The sequence below is a fragment of the Somniosus microcephalus genome, chromosome 28 (assembly GCF_052327205.1).
Source record: "Somniosus microcephalus isolate GS21.2 chromosome 28, FLI_Smic_1.0, whole genome shotgun sequence".
NCBI lineage: Eukaryota > Metazoa > Chordata > Chondrichthyes > Squaliformes > Somniosidae > Somniosus > Somniosus microcephalus.
The window spans coordinates 21,460,294-21,478,068 of NC_141014.1; the positions used below are offsets into that span (position 1 = coordinate 21,460,294).

The 17,775-nt window shown below is 56.2% G+C and overlaps 2 protein-coding genes, 6 non-coding genes and 4 pseudogenes across 8 annotated transcripts; all 12 read right to left on the minus strand.

Annotated features, from left to right (window-relative positions):
• Positions 1–93: 93 nt before the first annotated feature.
• Positions 94–284, minus strand: LOC147099156 (U2 spliceosomal RNA). The gene has a single exon (XR_015074136.1). It is a non-coding gene; the product is annotated as a U2 spliceosomal RNA (small nuclear RNA).
• A 638-nt stretch (positions 285–922) lies between these two features.
• Positions 923–1,113, minus strand: LOC147099157 (U2 spliceosomal RNA). The gene has a single exon (XR_015074131.1). It is a non-coding gene; the product is annotated as a U2 spliceosomal RNA (small nuclear RNA).
• Positions 1,114–1,751: 638 nt separating this feature from the next.
• Positions 1,752–1,942, minus strand: LOC147099158 (U2 spliceosomal RNA). The gene has a single exon (XR_015074137.1). It is a non-coding gene; the product is annotated as a U2 spliceosomal RNA (small nuclear RNA).
• Positions 1,943–2,580: 638 nt separating this feature from the next.
• Positions 2,581–2,782, minus strand: LOC147099159 (U2 spliceosomal RNA; annotated as a pseudogene).
• Positions 2,783–3,235: 453 nt separating this feature from the next.
• LOC147099160 (uncharacterized) lies at positions 3,236–4,174 on the minus strand. Its single transcript, XM_085969287.1, has one exon. It carries the CDS (start codon positions 4,136–4,138, stop codon positions 3,236–3,238), a length of 903 nt encoding a protein of 300 aa, XP_085825413.1. The 5' UTR covers positions 4,139–4,174.
• Positions 4,175–4,617: 443 nt separating this feature from the next.
• LOC147099161 (uncharacterized) lies at positions 4,618–8,192 on the minus strand (annotated as a pseudogene).
• Positions 8,193–8,844: 652 nt separating this feature from the next.
• LOC147099162 (U2 spliceosomal RNA) lies at positions 8,845–8,991 on the minus strand (annotated as a pseudogene).
• Positions 8,992–9,629: 638 nt separating this feature from the next.
• On the minus strand, positions 9,630–9,820 carry LOC147099163 (U2 spliceosomal RNA). Its single transcript, XR_015074148.1, has one exon. It is a non-coding gene; the product is annotated as a U2 spliceosomal RNA (small nuclear RNA).
• Positions 9,821–10,458: 638 nt separating this feature from the next.
• LOC147099164 (U2 spliceosomal RNA) lies at positions 10,459–10,649 on the minus strand. The gene has a single exon (XR_015074139.1). It is a non-coding gene; the product is annotated as a U2 spliceosomal RNA (small nuclear RNA).
• Positions 10,650–11,287: 638 nt separating this feature from the next.
• On the minus strand, positions 11,288–11,478 carry LOC147099165 (U2 spliceosomal RNA). The gene has a single exon (XR_015074140.1). It is a non-coding gene; the product is annotated as a U2 spliceosomal RNA (small nuclear RNA).
• Positions 11,479–12,116: 638 nt separating this feature from the next.
• Positions 12,117–12,318, minus strand: LOC147099166 (U2 spliceosomal RNA; annotated as a pseudogene).
• A 3,436-nt stretch (positions 12,319–15,754) lies between these two features.
• Positions 15,755–17,686, minus strand: LOC147099167 (uncharacterized). Its single transcript, XM_085969191.1, has 2 exons — positions 16,765–17,686; positions 15,755–15,828 (listed from the first exon to the last, which is right to left on the minus strand). Exons 1-2 carry the CDS (start codon positions 17,624–17,626, stop codon positions 15,755–15,757), a joined length of 936 nt encoding a protein of 311 aa, XP_085825317.1. The 5' UTR covers positions 17,627–17,686.
• Positions 17,687–17,775: the final 89 nt, after the last annotated feature.

A 17,775-nucleotide genomic window follows, 5' to 3' on the forward strand; every position in this document is an offset into this window, starting at 1 on the left:
CCGAGCGGCTCTACAAAGGAAAGACAGCACGGCTGAAAGTGGTGCGAAAACTTTTTCTGCTTTTGACTTTTGCGACTTCCCACCCCAAAGAGGGGAAGTTGCACCGCTCCCGGAAGCACTGCAATACCAGGTCGATGCGTGGAGTGGACGGAGCAAGCCCCTGTTCCATCTCCCTGTTCCAAAAATCAATTTAATATTTGGTCCCCAGATAGGGGACGTATCAGATATTAAACTGATAAGAACAGATACTACACTTGATCTTAGCCAAAAGGCCGAGAAGCGATAGCCTGTAAACTCCCGCCGACGCGCAAGTGTCCCTCGGCCTCTGTCTTCTCCGTCAATCTGGCCGCGGTCGGCCGAGCGCAGGTGCGACGGCGGGCCTGCAGCAAGAGAGCAATTTCGGCCAGGGCTTACTTACTTGCAAGCCAGACGAAAAGCCGTGCCCGTATGGCACCCCCTTCCCTTCGGCGGAGATGACGCCATGAAAGCATTTGCATTTTGCGAGCAATTAACCAACCGGGCGGCGCGCAGGAGCGCGCCGGCGGGGCTTGCGGTGTCCCCTCCCCCCTCCTTTTCCAACGGGGGCGGGCGCAGTGGCTCAGAAATCCAACAGGGTGCAGCACGGTCCAGGTCAGCTGCAGAGCGGGAAAGGTGGCGAGGCCCCGCCCTGAAATCCAGGGCACGTCCCCATATGCAAATAAGAAAGAAAAACACAATTTTGACATGCAAACGCAGAGCGAAAAACACCCCCGAAGGCGGCTGCTTAGCCTGCGGCGCGGCCGGCCAGCGAGCGGGTGAAAAGTAAGGCGGCGGCACGACAAGGGCGAGCCCGAGCGGCTCTACAAAGGAAAGACAGCACGGCTGAAAGTGGTGCGAAAACTTTTTCTGCTTTTGACTTTTGCGACTTCCCACCCCAAAGAGGGGAAGCTGCACCGCTCCCGGAAGCACTGCAATACCAGGTCGATGCGTGGAGTGGACGGAGCAAGCCCCTGTTCCATCTCCCTGTTCCAAAAATCAATTTAATATTTGGTCCCCAGATAGGGGACGTATCAGATATTAAACTGATAAGAACAGATACTACACTTGATCTTAGCCAAAAGGCCGAGAAGCGATAGCCTGTAAACTCCCGCCGACGCGCAAGTGTCCCTCGGCCTCTGTCTTCTCCGTCAATCTGGCCGCGGTCGGCCGAGCGCAGGTGCGACGGCGGGCCTGCAGCAAGAGAGCAATTTCGGCCAGGGCTTACTTACTTGCAAGCCAGACGAAAAGCCGTGCCCGTATGGCACCCCCTTCCCTTCGGCGGAGATGACGCCATGAAAGCATTTGCATTTTGCGAGCAATTAACCAACCGGGCGGCGCGCAGGAGCGCGCCGGCGGGGCTTGCGGTGTCCCCTCCCCCCTCCTTTTCCAACGGGGGCGGGCGCAGTGGCTCAGAAATCCAACAGGGTGCAGCACGGTCCAGGTCAGCTGCAGAGCGGGAAAGGTGGCGAGGCCCCGCCCTGAAATCCAGGGCACGTCCCCATATGCAAATAAGAAAGAAAAACACAATTTTGACATGCAAACGCAGAGCGAAAAACACCCCCGAAGGCGGCTGCTTAGCCTGCGGCGCGGCCGGCCAGCGAGCGGGTGAAAAGTAAGGCGGCGGCACGACAAGGGCGAGCCCGAGCGGCTCTACAAAGGAAAGACAGCACGGCTGAAAGTGGTGCGAAAACTTTTTCTGCTTTTGACTTTTGCGACTTCCCACCCCAAAGAGGGGAAGCTGCACCGCTCCCGGAAGCACTGCAATACCAGGTCGATGCGTGGAGTGGACGGAGCAAGCCCCTGTTCCATCTCCCTGTTCCAAAAATCAATTTAATATTTGGTCCCCAGATAGGGGACGTATCAGATATTAAACTGATAAGAACAGATACTACACTTGATCTTAGCCAAAAGGCCGAGAAGCGATAGCCTGTAAACTCCCGCCGACGCGCAAGTGTCCCTCGGCCTCTGTCTTCTCCGTCAATCTGGCCGCGGTCGGCCGAGCGCAGGTGCGACGGCGGGCCTGCAGCAAGAGAGCAATTTCGGCCAGGGCTTACTTACTTGCAAGCCAGACGAAAAGCCGTGCCCGTATGGCACCCCCTTCCCTTCGGCGGAGATGACGCCATGAAAGCATTTGCATTTTGCGAGCAATTAACCAACCGGGCGGCGCGCAGGAGCGCGCCGGCGGGGCTTGCGGTGTCCCCTCCCCCCTCCTTTTCCAACGGGGGCGGGCGCAGTGGCTCAGAAATCCAACAGGGTGCAGCACGGTCCAGGTCAGCTGCAGAGCGGGAAAGGTGGCGAGGCCCCGCCCTGAAATCCAGGGCACGTCCCCATATGCAAATAAGAAAGAAAAACACAATTTTGACATGCAAACGCAGAGCGAAAAACACCCCCGAAGGCGGCTGCTTAGCCTGCGGCGCGGCCGGCCAGCGAGCGGGTGAAAAGTAAGGCGGCGGCACGACAAGGGCGAGCCCGAGCGGCTCTACAAAGGAAAGACAGCACGGCTGAAAGTGGTGCGAAAACTTTTTCTGCTTTTGACTTTTGCGACTTCCCACCCCAAAGAGGGGAAGCTGCACCGCTCCCGGAAGCACTGCAATACCAGGTCGATGCGTGGAGTGGACGGAGCAAGCCCCTGTTCCATCTCCCTGTTCCAAAAATCAATTTAATATTTGGTCCCCAGATAGGGGACGTATCAGATATTAAACTGATAAGAACAGATTTTTTTTTTTTTTTTTTCAATATATATGCTTTATTCATAAAAATCTTTGTTCATGTACATGACAATGCAGTCCACATCTGGTACAGTGCAAATTAACTTCAGCACATGGCACTCAATTTACAAATTACATTACATTTATCATTACATATATCAAAGCATGTTTCAATATATAACAACATACACTCCACAAATCATATTACAGATGAAAGCAGTACATGGTACTCTCTTTACACAAACAGGTACATTTTCATTACATGTTTTATCAGTCATACAGCCCAAGGGGGGCCGAGATGCATTCCAACATTTCTCAAAATACATTACATTACAATCCACCAACCGTATTATATATGGCTTAATAATACACATGAATGCTGTACATGGTACTCTATTTACATTCACAGATTACAAGTGCTTTACAATTAACACACTTGTACGTCATGCGGCCCGAGGGGGGGGTTTTCCACTGGTTTCAGCCCCTCAGTCTACACTGGCGGGAGGGCCTTAAACTGTGGCCCTTCCCCATCGTGCCTTGGCGGCGGCGGCACCAACCTTTAGTGCGTCCCTCAGCACGTACTCCCGGACCTTGGAATGTGCCAATCTGCAACACTCGGTCGTGGACATCTCCTTGCTCTGGAAGATCAGCAAGTTTCGGGCAGACCAAAGGGCGTCTTTCACCGAGTTGATGATCTTCCAGCAGCAGTTGATGTTTGTCTCGGTGTGCGTCCCTGGGAACAGTCCGTAGAGCACAGAGTCCTGTGTTACCGAGCTGCTCGGGATGAACCTCGACAAAGACCACTGCATCTCTTTCCAGACCTTCTGTGCAAAGGCACATTCCAGAAGGAGATGGATGACGGTCTCGTCCCAAGCGCAGCCTCCTCGCGGACAGCGTGCGGTGGAGCAGAGACGTCGGGAGTGCATGAAGGATCTGACGGGGAGGGCCCTTCTCACCACCAGCCAAGCTACGTCTTGGTGCTTGTTTGTGAGTTCTGGCGATGAGGCATTCTGCCAAATGACTTCGACAGTCTGCTCAGGGAACCATCCGAGAGGATCTACCATCTCCTTTTCCCGTAGGGTCTCGAGGACGTTTCGTGCTGACCACTGCTTGACAGCTTTGTGGTCAAAGGTGTTTGCCGTGAAAAACTTTTCCACGAAGGACAGGTGGTTTGGCACGGTCCAACTGGATGGAGCGTTCCGCGGCAGCGTCGCCAGACCCATCCTTCGCAACACCGGGGTCAGGTAGAACCTCAGCACGTAGTGACACTTGGTGTTTGCGTACCGAGGGTCTGTGCACAGTTTGATGCAGCCGCACACAAAGGTGGCCATCAGGATGAGGGCGACGTTTGGTACGTTCTTTCCCCCTTTCTCTGGAGATTTGTACATCGTGTCCCTCCGGACACGGTCCATTTTCGATCTCCAGATAAAGTGGAAGACGGCTCGGGTGACTGCGGCGGCGCAGGGTCGGGGTATGGGCCACACCTGCGCCACGTACAGCAGCACTGACAGCACTTCGCACCTGATGACCAGGTTCTTTCCCACGATCGACAGGGAGCGCTGCTCCCACATTCCCAGTTTCTGGCGTGCCTTGGAGATACGCTCCTCCCAGTTTTTTTTGCATGCCCCAGCCGCTCCGAACCATATTCCCAGCACCTTCAGGTAATCTGACCTGACGGTGAAGGGGACAAAGGAACGGTCGGCCCAGTTCCCAAAGAACATGGCCTCGCTTTTGCTGCGATTTACTTTCGCTCCCGAGGCCAGTTCAAATTGGTCGCAGATGCTCAGCAGTCTGCGGACCGACAGCGGATCCGAGCAAAAGACGGCGACGTCATCCATGTACAGGGAGGTCTTAACCTGAGTGCCTCCGCTGCCTGGGATCGTCACCCCTCCTATGCTCGAATCCCTTCTGATGGACTGGGCAAAGGGTTCGATACAACACACGAACAAGACGGAGGAGAGAGGACAGCCCTGCCTGACTCCAGATTTGATCGGGAAGCTTTCTGATTCCCACCCGTTGATTAGAACTGCGCTACTGATGTCTGTGTAGAGCAGTTGGATCCAATTGCAGATTCCCTCCCCAAACCCCATTTTGGAGAGCACGTCCATCATGTACGTGTGCGATATTCTGTCGAAAGCCTTCTCCTGGTCCAAGCTGATTAAGCAGGTGTGCACCCCCCTGTCCCGCACGTAGGCGATCGTATCCCTGAGTAGCGCGAGGCTATCAGAGATCTTCCTGCCGGGTACGGCACAGGTCTGATCCGGGTGGATCACCAGCTCCAGAGCAGACTTGACCCTGTTGGCGATGACCTTGGACAGAATCTTGTAGTCCACATTAAGCAGCGAAATGGGCCGCCAGTTTCTGATTTCTTCCCTCTCCCCCTTCTGCTTGTAGATGAGGGTGATGATGCCTTTCCTCATCGATTCTGACATGCTGCCAGCCAGAAGCATACCCCCGTACACTTCCAGCAGGTCTGGGCCCATCCAGTCCCACAGAGCCGAATACAACTCGACCGGTAGGCCGTCGCTTCCGGGAGTTTTACTCGTCTCGAAGGACCGGACGGCCTTTGTCAGCTCGTCCAGAGTTAGCGGGTGATCCAGACTCTCCCGCTTGCTGTCGTCTAGCACCTCCGAGATAGACGACAGGAAAGACTGGGAGGCCGCGCTGTCTGTGGGCTTCGCGTCGTACAGCCCGGCATAAAAGGATTTGCTGATCCTTCGCATGTCAGGCTGCGAGGACGTCACAGAGCCGTCTTCCTCCTTCAGGCTGTGGATCACAGAGCTCCCTCTGTGTACCTTTTGGAAGAAGAAACGCGAGCACGTCTCGTCCTGCTCCACGGAGCGGACTCTGGAGCGGAAGATGATCTTGGAGGACTCTGAGGCATAGAGCGAGGCTTGCTGGCCCTTCACCTCTTGGAGTTCCTCCCCGACATTGACTCCCATCGACTGCAGCAGGAGCAGATTCTGCATGCTTTTCTGGAGTCGGGACATTTCCCTCTGTCCCTCTCTCGCCTTCTGAACACCTTTGAGGATGAAGAACCTCTTGATGTTCGTCTTGATCGTTTCCCACCAGTGCGCCGGGGAATCAAAGAGGGGTTTCACGGTTCTCCAACCTTTGTAATCCCTTTTGAGTTCCTCAATGTTTTCTGGGGTCAACAGTTTCACGTTCAGCTTCCATATCCCTCTGCCTACTTTCTGGTCTTCCTGTGGGTGACAGTCGGCTAGTAAGAGGCAGTGGTCAGAGAAGAACACCGGCTTGACGTCGGTGGATCTGACCGAGAGAGCTTGGGACACAAACAGGAAGTCTATCCTGGAACGGACAGACCCGTCTGGCCTGGACCAGGTGTATCTGCGCGGCGCTCCATCTGCAGGGTTGCTGAAGATGTCGTGTAGCTTGGCGTCTTTTACCGCTTCCATCAGGAGTCTGGACGTGGCGTCCAGTTTGCTGTCGGCTCTGCCGGATCGCCCAGCCGCATCGATGATGCAGTTGAAGTCACCGCCCAGAATAACCGGCCTGGACGTCGCCAGCAGCAGCGGTAGCTGCTGGAAGACGGCCAGCCGCTCGTTCTTGAGAGCCGGGGCGTACACATTGATCAGCCTGAGCGGGGCATTCTTGTACAGTACGTCTGCTACGAGGAGGCGGCCACCCACCACCTCCTTAACTTCGGTGATGGTGAAGTCACCTCCCCGCAGCAGAATACCCAGGCCGGAGGCACGGCAATCGTTGCCTCCTGACCAGATCGATTGGCCGTGGGGCCACCATCGCGACCACTGCCTGTAGTTGCTGAAGTGCGGTAGGCCGCACTCCTGCAGGAACAGTAGGTCGGCCTTGACCTTGGCAAGGTACCCCAAGGTGGAAACACATCGCGTCGTGCTTTTGATGCTACGCACGTTTATGCTTGCAATTTTTAAAGCCATTTTAAATTTTAAATAGAGTTCAAGTCCCATTTTAATAAGCAGTCCTTTATGCTGTTTCCATCCCTTGGGGCTGGACCTGCATACACACAGTGTCAGAGAAAAACTGTACTTGCCCTGGGCTGAGGAACTCGCCCTGGTCTCTTGAGGGGTTGCTGTACCGGCAGGGGGATGACGGCGGTGAGAAGAAGTCTTCTTCCTCATTCGTGGATGGTTCTTCCCTCAGCCTGTCGCCTGTGGTGTCGTGGCTCCCGGTTTCCCGGAGCAGGTGTGCATCGGTCGCTTCATTGCTCCCGGTTTCCCGGAGCTGGGGTATGGTGGACGCTCCGCTGCTCCCGGTTGTCTGGAGCTGGGGAGCGTCGGGCACTTGGCCGCCCCCGGCGGTCTGGAGCTGGGGGACGTCGGGCACTTGGCCGCTCCCGGCAGTCTGTAGCTGGGGAGCGTCGGGCTCTTGGCCGCTCCCGGCGGTCTGGAGCTGGGGAGCGTCGGGCACTTGGCCGCTCCCGGCGGTCTGGAGCTGGGGAGCGTCGGGCACTTGGCCACTTCCGGCGGTCTGGAGCTGGGGAGCGTCGGGAACTTGGCCGCTCCCGGCGGTCTGGAGCTGGGCTGCGTTGTGCCCTTCGTTGCTACCGGTGTTCTGGGGCACGGTGATCACTCCTGTTTGTTTCTTTTCGCTCAGCCACTTTTTTTGTTGTTGGTGACTGTTCTTTTCTTGCCCTTCCTCATCAGATGAGCAGCTGCTGGTGTTGCCCGTTTGGGGCGGGTGCCGCCTTTTTTCCACAGGCCTGGACTTTGGCGGCCTCTCTCTTTGGGGGAGGCTTTTTTTCTTGTTCTTTCGTTTGACCTCCTGCCATTCTCCCAGTTGTTGTTCTCCAGCTGCCTCCTCTTCCATGGTCTCTGGCTGTTGGGGAGGAGGCTGAGTGCTGGTTGCCTGGGTTTGGTCGTTTCCAGTGAGGGCCTCTGCGGTGGGAGCGGTGCTGGTCTCCTTTGAGGCGGCCTTGTTGACAGGTCCTTTAATTGCCTGCGCATAGCTGCTGCTGCGCCTTGGGCAGGCCTTGTAGAGATGGCCTGTCTCCCCGCACAAGTTGCAGCACTTGCTCTCCTTGCAATCCTTCGTCTGGTGGCCTTCCTGCTTGCAGTTGCGACAGATGGTGACAGTGCAGGTCGCCGCCACGTGCCCGGATCTCCCGCAGGTTCGACACACCCTGGGTTGTCCCGCGTACACCATGTAGCCCCGGCTTCCACCGATGGCGAAGCTGGAGGGGAGGTGCTGGATGGCTCCTTTGGCATCCACTTTCAGGGTTACTTTGATCTGGCGTTTGCTGGTCCAGATCCCAAACAGGTCATTTACGTCAACGCTGTTCCCGACACTGTCGACGTATCTGCCGAGGAACGTCAGCACATCGACCACAGGGATGTGCGGGTTGTACATGTGTACAGTGACCACCCGGTTTCTTTGTGTTGGGAGAGTGAATAGAGGCTCGGCAGTCATAACTGAAAGCAGCGTTTCACTCCCCTTTTCCTTAACTGCCTGCAGAAATTTCAGGCATGCCGCGACGTTCCTGAACGTCACATCAAAATGTCCACTGCTGGGGAAATCCTGCAGAGCGAAGATATCCGCAACTTGGAAACCGCAGCATCCGGTCAAGATCCTCTTCACAAAAAGGGAGCGGTCGATGGGCGATTGTCCCTCCACCTTCTTCACTGTGACTCGGACAGTGTTCCGGACTCCCTGTCTCGCTCCTCGGTTTGCTGCAATCTCGCTTGCAGGTCGCCCGTCACTCCAGGCTCTCGAGCTCGCTGTTCCATTGGCCGCCGTCGCGCCTGCCAATCGCTCTCTGCCCCGGGCTGCCAAGCTTGCTGCTTGCTTGGCCCTCGTCTCGCCTGCCAATCGCTCTCCGCTCTGGAGTCCCGGGCTCGCTTCCTCATTGGCCGACGTCATGCCTGCCAATCGCTCTCCGCCCCGGCCTCCCGAGCTCGCTCCTTCATTGGCCGCCCTCTCGCCTGCCGATCGCTCTCCGCTGCAGGCTCTCGACCTCGCTGCATGGTCGGCCGCCACCTCGCGCTGCAGGTCGCTCTCCACTCCGGGCTCCCGCAATCGCTCCTCCTCCGGCGGCCTCGGTTTCTGCTCCCGATAGCTCCTTTCTCGGGTTTCCTCGCTCACTGCTCCCTCAGTCGCCATCTATGCAGATCGCTCTGCTCTGATTGGATCAAGGCCGAAGCCAGCATGAAAATGCAGCCAAACCAGAAACACCAGTATCGCGACACAAGGTCAATTTGCATCAGAATCAAGCAGATACTGATAAGAACAGATACTACACTTGATCTTAGCCAAAAGGCCGAGAAGCGATAGCCTGTAAACTCCCGCCGACGCGCAAGTGTCCCTCGGCCTCTGTCTTCTCCGTCAATCTGGCCGCGGTCGGCCGAGCGCAGGTGCGACGGCGGGCCTGCAGCAAGAGAGCAATTTCGGCCAGGGCTTACTTACTTGCAAGCCAGACGAAAAGCCGTGCCCGTATGGCACCCCCTTCCCTTCGGCGGAGATGACGCCATGAAAGCATTTGCATTTTGCGAGCAATTAACCAACCGGGCGGCGCGCAGGAGCGCGCCGGCGGGGCTTGCGGTGTCCCCTCCCCCCTCCTTTTCCAACGGGGGCGGGCGCAGTGGCTCAGAAATCCAACAGGGTGCAGCACGGTCCAGGTCAGCTGCAGAGCGGGAAAGGTGGCGAGGCCCCGCCCTGAAATCCAGGGCACGTCCCCATATGCAAATAAGAAAGAAAAACACAATTTTGACATGCAAACGCAGAGCGAAAAACACCCCCGAAGGCGGCTGCTTAGCCTGCGGCGCGGCCGGCCAGCGAGCGGGTGAAAAGTAAGGTGGCGGCACGACAAGGGCGAGCCCGAGCGGCTCTACAAAGGAAAGACAGCACGGCTGAAAGTGGTGCGAAAACTTTTTCTGCTTTTGACTTTTGCGACTTCCCACCCCAAAGAGGGGAAGTTGCACCGCTCCCGGAAGCACTGCAATACCAGGTCGATGCGTGGAGTGGACGGAGCAAGCCCCTGTTCCATCTCCCTGTTCCAAAAATCAATTTAATATTTGGTCCCCAGATAGGGGACGTATCAGATATTAAACTGATAAGAACAGATACTACACTTGATCTTAGCCAAAAGGCCGAGAAGCGATAGCCTGTAAACTCCCGCCGACGCGCAAGTGTCCCTCGGCCTCTGTCTTCTCCGTCAATCTGGCCGCGGTCGGCCGAGCGCAGGTGCGACGGCGGGCCTGCAGCAAGAGAGCAATTTCGGCCAGGGCTTACTTACTTGCAAGCCAGACGAAAAGCCGTGCCCGTATGGCACCCCCTTCCCTTCGGCGGAGATGACGCCATGAAAGCATTTGCATTTTGCGAGCAATTAACCAACCGGGCGGCGCGCAGGAGCGCGCCGGCGGGGCTTGCGGTGTCCCCTCCCCCCTCCTTTTCCAACGGGGGCGGGCGCAGTGGCTCAGAAATCCAACAGGGTGCAGCACGGTCCAGGTCAGCTGCAGAGCGGGAAAGGTGGCGAGGCCCCGCCCTGAAATCCAGGGCACGTCCCCATATGCAAATAAGAAAGAAAAACACAATTTTGACATGCAAACGCAGAGCGAAAAACACCCCCGAAGGCGGCTGCTTAGCCTGCGGCGCGGCCGGCCAGCGAGCGGGTGAAAAGTAAGGCGGCGGCACGACAAGGGCGAGCCCGAGCGGCTCTACAAAGGAAAGACAGCACGGCTGAAAGTGGTGCGAAAACTTTTTCTGCTTTTGACTTTTGCGACTTCCCACCCCAAAGAGGGGAAGCTGCACCGCTCCCGGAAGCACTGCAATACCAGGTCGATGCGTGGAGTGGACGGAGCAAGCCCCTGTTCCATCTCCCTGTTCCAAAAATCAATTTAATATTTGGTCCCCAGATAGGGGACGTATCAGATATTAAACTGATAAGAACAGATACTACACTTGATCTTAGCCAAAAGGCCGAGAAGCGATAGCCTGTAAACTCCCGCCGACGCGCAAGTGTCCCTCGGCCTCTGTCTTCTCCGTCAATCTGGCCGCGGTCGGCCGAGCGCAGGTGCGACGGCGGGCCTGCAGCAAGAGAGCAATTTCGGCCAGGGCTTACTTACTTGCAAGCCAGACGAAAAGCCGTGCCCGTATGGCACCCCCTTCCCTTCGGCGGAGATGACGCCATGAAAGCATTTGCATTTTGCGAGCAATTAACCAACCGGGCGGCGCGCAGGAGCGCGCCGGCGGGGCTTGCGGTGTCCCCTCCCCCCTCCTTTTCCAACGGGGGCGGGCGCAGTGGCTCAGAAATCCAACAGGGTGCAGCACGGTCCAGGTCAGCTGCAGAGCGGGAAAGGTGGCGAGGCCCCGCCCTGAAATCCAGGGCACGTCCCCATATGCAAATAAGAAAGAAAAACACAATTTTGATATGCAAACGCAGAGCGAAAAACACCCCCGAAGGCGGCTGCTTAGCCTGCGGCGCGGCCGGCCAGCGAGCGGGTGAAAAGTAAGGCGGCGGCACGACAAGGGCGAGCCCGAGCGGCTCTACAAAGGAAAGACAGCACGGCTGAAAGTGGTGCGAAAACTTTTTCTGCTTTTGACTTTTGCGACTTCCCACCCCAAAGAGGGGAAGCTGCACCGCTCCCGGAAGCACTGCAATACCAGGTCGATGCGTGGAGTGGACGGAGCAAGCCCCTGTTCCATCTCCCTGTTCCAAAAATCAATTTAATATTTGGTCCCCAGATAGGGGACGTATCAGATATTAAACTGATAAGAACAGATACTACACTTGATCTTAGCCAAAAGGCCGAGAAGCGATAGCCTGTAAACTCCCGCCGACGCGCAAGTGTCCCTCGGCCTCTGTCTTCTCCGTCAATCTGGCCGCGGTCGGCCGAGCGCAGGTGCGACGGCGGGCCTGCAGCAAGAGAGCAATTTCGGCCAGGGCTTACTTACTTGCAAGCCAGACGAAAAGCCGTGCCCGTATGGCACCCCCTTCCCTTCGGCGGAGATGACGCCATGAAAGCATTTGCATTTTGCGAGCAATTAACCAACCGGGCGGCGCGCAGGAGCGCGCCGGCGGGGCTTGCGGTGTCCCCTCCCCCCTCCTTTTCCAACGGGGGCGGGCGCAGTGGCTCAGAAATCCAACAGGGTGCAGCACGGTCCAGGTCAGCTGCAGAGCGGGAAAGGTGGCGAGGCCCCGCCCTGAAATCCAGGGCACGTCCCCATATGCAAATAAGAAAGAAAAACACAATTTTGACATGCAAACGCAGAGCGAAAAACACCCCCGAAGGCGGCTGCTTAGCCTGCGGCGCGGCCGGCCAGCGAGCGGGTGAAAAGTAAGGCGGCGGCACGACAAGGGCGAGCCCGAGCGGCTCTACAAAGGAAAGACAGCACGGCTGAAAGTGGTGCGAAAACTTTTTCTGCTTTTGACTTTTGCGACTTCCCACCCCAAAGAGGGGAAGCTGCACCGCTCCCGGAAGCACTGCAATACCAGGTCGATGCGTGGAGTGGACGGAGCAAGCCCCTGTTCCATCTCCCTGTTCCAAAAATCAATTTAATATTTGGTCCCCAGATAGGGGACGTATCAGATATTAAACTGATAAGAACAGATTTTTTTTTTTTTTTTTTCAATATATATGCTTTATTCATAAAAATCTTTGTTCATGTACATGACAATGCAGTCCACATCTGGTACAGTGCAAATTAACTTCAGCACATGGCACTCAATTTACAAATTACATTACATTTATCATTACATATATCAAAGCATGTTTCAATATATAACAACATACACTCCACAAATCATATTACAGATGAAAGCAGTACATGGTACTCTCTTTACACAAACAGGTACATTTTCATTACATGTTTTATCAGTCATACAGCCCAAGGGGGGCCGAGATGCATTCCAACATTTCTCAAAATACATTACATTACAATCCACCAACCGTATTATATATGGCTTAATAATACACATGAATGCTGTACATGGTACTCTATTTACATTCACAGATTACAAGTGCTTTACAATTAACACACTTGTACGTCATGCGGCCCGAGGGGGGGGTTTTCCACTGGTTTCAGCCCCTCAGTCTACACTGGCGGGAGGGCCTTAAACTGTGGCCCTTCCCCATCGTGCCTTGGCGGCGGCGGCACCAACCTTTAGTGCGTCCCTCAGCACGTACTCCCGGACCTTGGAATGTGCCAATCTGCAACACTCGGTCGTGGACATCTCCTTGCTCTGGAAGATCAGCAAGTTTCGGGCAGACCAAAGGGCGTCTTTCACCGAGTTGATGATCTTCCAGCAGCAGTTGATGTTTGTCTCGGTGTGCGTCCCTGGGAACAGTCCGTAGAGCACAGAGTCCTGTGTTACCGAGCTGCTCGGGATGAACCTCGACAAAGACCACTGCATCTCTTTCCAGACCTTCTGTGCAAAGGCACATTCCAGAAGGAGATGGATGACGGTCTCGTCCCAAGCGCAGCCTCCTCGCGGACAGCGTGCGGTGGAGCAGAGACGTCGGGAGTGCATGAAGGATCTGACGGGGAGGGCCCTTCTCACCACCAGCCAAGCTACGTCTTGGTGCTTGTTTGTGAGTTCTGGCGATGAGGCATTCTGCCAAATGACTTCGACAGTCTGCTCAGGGAACCATCCGAGAGGATCTACCATCTCCTTTTCCCGTAGGGTCTCGAGGACGTTTCGTGCTGACCACTGCTTGACAGCTTTGTGGTCAAAGGTGTTTGCCGTGAAAAACTTTTCCACGAAGGACAGGTGGTTTGGCACGGTCCAACTGGATGGAGCGTTCCGCGGCAGCGTCGCCAGACCCATCCTTCGCAACACCGGGGTCAGGTAGAACCTCAGCACGTAGTGACACTTGGTGTTTGCGTACCGAGGGTCTGTGCACAGTTTGATGCAGCCGCACACAAAGGTGGCCATCAGGATGAGGGCGACGTTTGGTACGTTCTTTCCCCCTTTCTCTGGAGATTTGTACATCGTGTCCCTCCGGACACGGTCCATTTTCGATCTCCAGATAAAGTGGAAGACGGCTCGGGTGACTGCGGCGGCGCAGGGTCGGGGTATGGGCCACACCTGCGCCACGTACAGCAGCACTGACAGCACTTCGCACCTGATGACCAGGTTCTTTCCCACGATCGACAGGGAGCGCTGCTCCCACATTCCCAGTTTCTGGCGTGCCTTGGAGATACGCTCCTCCCAGTTTTTTTTGCATGCCCCAGCCGCTCCGAACCATATTCCCAGCACCTTCAGGTAATCTGACCTGACGGTGAAGGGGACAAAGGAACGGTCGGCCCAGTTCCCAAAGAACATGGCCTCGCTTTTGCTGCGATTTACTTTCGCTCCCGAGGCCAGTTCAAATTGGTCGCAGATGCTCAGCAGTCTGCGGACCGACAGCGGATCCGAGCAAAAGACGGCGACGTCATCCATGTACAGGGAGGTCTTAACCTGAGTGCCTCCGCTGCCTGGGATCGTCACCCCTCCAATGCTCGAATCCCTTCTGATGGATTGGGCAAAGGGTTCGATACAACACACGAACAAGACGGAGGAGAGAGGACAGCCCTGCCTGACTCCAGATTTGATCGGGAAGCTTTCTGATTCCCACCCATTGATTAGGACTGCGCTACTGATGTCTGTGTAGAGCAGTTGGATCCAATTGCAGATTCCCTCCCCAAACCCCATTTTGGAGAGCACGTCCATCATGTACGTGTGCGATATTCTGTCGAAAGCCTTCTCCTGGTCCAAGCTGATTAAGCAGGTGTGCACCCCCCTGTCCCGCACGTAGGCGATCGTATCCCTGAGTAGCGCGAGGCTATCAGAGATCTTCCTGCCGGGTACGGCACAGGTCTGATCCGGGTGGATCACCAGCTCCAGAGCAGACTTGACCCTGTTGGCGATGACCTTGGACAGAATCTTGTAGTCCACATTAAGCAGCGAAATGGGCCGCCAGTTTCTGATTTCTTCCCTCTCCCCTTTCTGCTTGTAGATGAGGGTGATGATGCCTTTCCTCATCGATTCTGACATGCTGCCAGCCAGAAGCATACCCCCGTACACTTCCAGCAGGTCTGGGCCCATCCAGTCCCACAGAGCCGAATACAACTCGACCGGTAGGCCGTCGCTTCCGGGAGTTTTACTCGTCTCGAAGGACCGGACGGCCTTTGTCAGCTCGTCCAGAGTTAGCGGGTGATCCAGACTCTCCCGCTTGCTGTCGTCTAGCACCTCCGAGATAGACGACAGGAAAGACTGGGAGGCCGCGCTGTCTGTGGGCTTCGCGTCGTACAGCCCGGCATAAAAGGATTTGCTGATCCTTCGCATGTCAGGCTGCGAGGACGTCACAGAGCCGTCTTCCTCCTTCAGGCTGTGGATCACAGAGCTCCCTCTGTGTACCTTTTGGAAGAAGAAACGCGAGCACGTCTCGTCCTGCTCCACGGAGCGGACTCTGGAGCGGAAGATGATCTTGGAGGACTCTGAGGCATAGAGCGAGGCTTGCTGGCCCTTCACCTCTTGGAGTTCCTCCCCGACATTGACTCCCATCGACTGCAGCAGGAGCAGATTCTGCATGCTTTTCTGGAGTCGGGACATTTCCCTCTGTCCCTCTCTCGCCTTCTGAACACCTTTGAGGATGAAGAACCTCTTGATGTTCGTCTTGATCGTTTCCCACCAGTGCGCCGGGGAATCAAAGAGGGGTTTCACGGTTCTCCAACCTTTGTAATCCCTTTTGAGTTCCTCAATGTTTTCTGGGGTCAACAGTTTCACGTTCAGCTTCCATATCCCCCTGCCTACTTTCTGGTCTTCCTGTGGGTGACAGTCGGCTAGTAAGAGGCAGTGGTCAGAGAAGAACACCGGCTTGACGTCGGTGGATCTGACCGAGAGAGCTTGGGACACAAACAGGAAGTCTATCCTGGAACGGACAGACCCGTCTGGCCTGGACCAGGTGTATCTGCGCGGCGCTCCATCTGCAGGGTTGCTGAAGATGTCGTGCAGCTTGGCGTCTTTTACCGCTTCCATCAGGAGTCTGGACGTGGCGTCCAGTTTGCTGTCGGCTCTGCCGGATCGCCCAGCCGCATCGATGATGCAGTTGAAGTCACCGCCCAGAATAACCGGCCTGGACGTCGCCAGCAGCAGCGGTAGCTGCTGGAAGACGGCCAGCCGCTCGTTCTTGAGAGCCGGGGCGTACACATTGATCAGCCTGAGCGGGGCGTTCTTGTACAGTACGTCTGCTACGAGGAGGCGGCCACCCACCACCTCCTTAACTTCGGTGATGGTGAAGTCACCTCCCCGCAGCAGAATACCCAGGCCGGAGGCACGGCAATCGTTGCCTCCTGACCATATCGATTGGCCGTGGGGCCACCATCGCGACCACTGCCTGTAGTTGCTGAAGTGCGGTAGGCCGCACTCCTGCAGGAACAGTAGGTCGGCCTTGACCTTGGCAAGGTACCCCAAGGTGGAAACACATCGCGTCGTGCTTTTGATGCTACGCACGTTTATGCTTGCAATTTTTAAACCCATTTTAAATTTTAAATAGAGTTCAAGTCCCATTTTAATAAGCAGTCCTTTATGCTGTTTCCATCCCTTGGGGCTGGACCTGCATACACACAGTGTTAGAGAAAGACTGTACTTGCCCTGGGCTGAGGAACTCGCCCTGGTCTCTTGAGGGGTTGCTGTACCGGCAGGGGGATGACGGCGGTGAGAAGAAGTCTTCTTCCTCATTCGTGGATGGTTCTTCCCTCAGCCTGTCGCCTGTGGTGTCGTGGCTCCCGGTTTCCCGGAGCAGGTGTGCATCGGTCGCTTCATTGCTCCCGGTTTCCCGGAGCTGGGGTATGGTGGACGCTCCGCTGCTCCCGGTTGTCTGGAGCTGGGGAGCGTCGGGCACTTGGCTGCTCCCGGCAGTCTGTAGCTGGGGAGCGTCGGGCTCTTGGCCGCTCCCGGCGGTCTGGAGCTGGGGAGCGTCGGGCACTTGGCCGCTCCCGGCGGTCTGGAGCTGGGGAGCGTCAGGCACTTGGCCACTCCCGGCGGTCTGGAGCTGGGGAGCGTCGGGAACTTGGCCGCTCCCGGCGGTCTGGAGCTGGGCTGCGTTGTGCCCTTCGTTGCTACCGGTGTTCTGGGGCACGGTGATCACTCCTGTTTGTTTCTTTTCGCTCAGCCACTTTTTTTGTTGTTGGTGACTGTTCTTTTCTTGCCCTTCCTCATCAGATGAGCAGCTGCTGGTGTTGCCCGTTTGGGGCGGGTGCCGCCTTTTTTCCACAGGCCTGGACTTTGGCGGCCTCTCTCTTTGGGGGAGGCTTTTTTTCTTGTTCTTTCGTTTGACCTCCTGCCATTCTCCCAGTTGTTGTTCTCCAGCTGCCTCCTCTTCCATGGTCTCTGGCTGTTGGGGAGGAGGCTGAGTGCTGGTTGCCTGGGTTTGGTCGTTTCCAGTGAGGGCCTCTGCGGTGGGAGCGGTGCTGGTCTCCTTTGAGGCGGCCTTGTTGACAGGTCCTTTAATTGCCTGCGCATAGCTGCTGCTGCGCCTTGGGCAGGCCTTGTAGAGATGGCCTGTCTCCCCGCACAAGTTGCAGCACTTGCTCTCCTTGCAATCCTTCGTCTGGTGGCCTTCCTGCTTGCAGTTGCGACAGATGGTGACAGTGCAGGTCGCCGCCACGTGCCCGGATCTCCCGCAGGTTCGACACACCCTGGGTTGTCCCGCGTACACCATGTAGCCCCGGCTTCCACCGATGGCGAAGCTGGAGGGGAGGTGCTGGATGGCTCCTTTGGCATCCACTTTCAGGGTTACTTTGATCTGGCGTTTGCTGGTCCAGATCCCAAACAGGTCATTTACGTCAACGCTGTTCCCGACACTGTCGACGTATCTGCCGAGGAACGTCAGCACATCGACCACAGGGATGTGCGGGTTGTACATGTGTACAGTGACCACCCGGTTTCTTTGTGTTGGGAGAGTGAATAGAGGCTCGGCAGTCATAACTGAAAGCAGCGTTTCACTCCCCTTTTCCTTAACTGCCTGCAGAAATTTCAGGCATGCCGCGACGTTCCTGAACGTCACATCAAAATGTCCACTGCTGGGGAAATCCTGCAGAGCGAAGATATCCGCAACTTGGAATCCGCAGCATC

Coding starts and splice junctions, on each gene's coding strand:
- LOC147099160 (XM_085969287.1), bottom strand. CDS start 4,138: ATGGACCGTGTCCGGAGGGACACGATGTACAAATCTCCAGAGAAAGGG.
- LOC147099167 (XM_085969191.1), bottom strand. CDS start 17,626: ATGACTGCCGAGCCTCTATTCACTCTCCCAACACAAAGAAACCGGGTG. Junction 15,829..16,764: donor CACCGTGCCCCAGAACACCG/GTAGCAACGAAG, acceptor CCGGCTCTCAAG/AACGAGCGGCTGGCCGTCTT.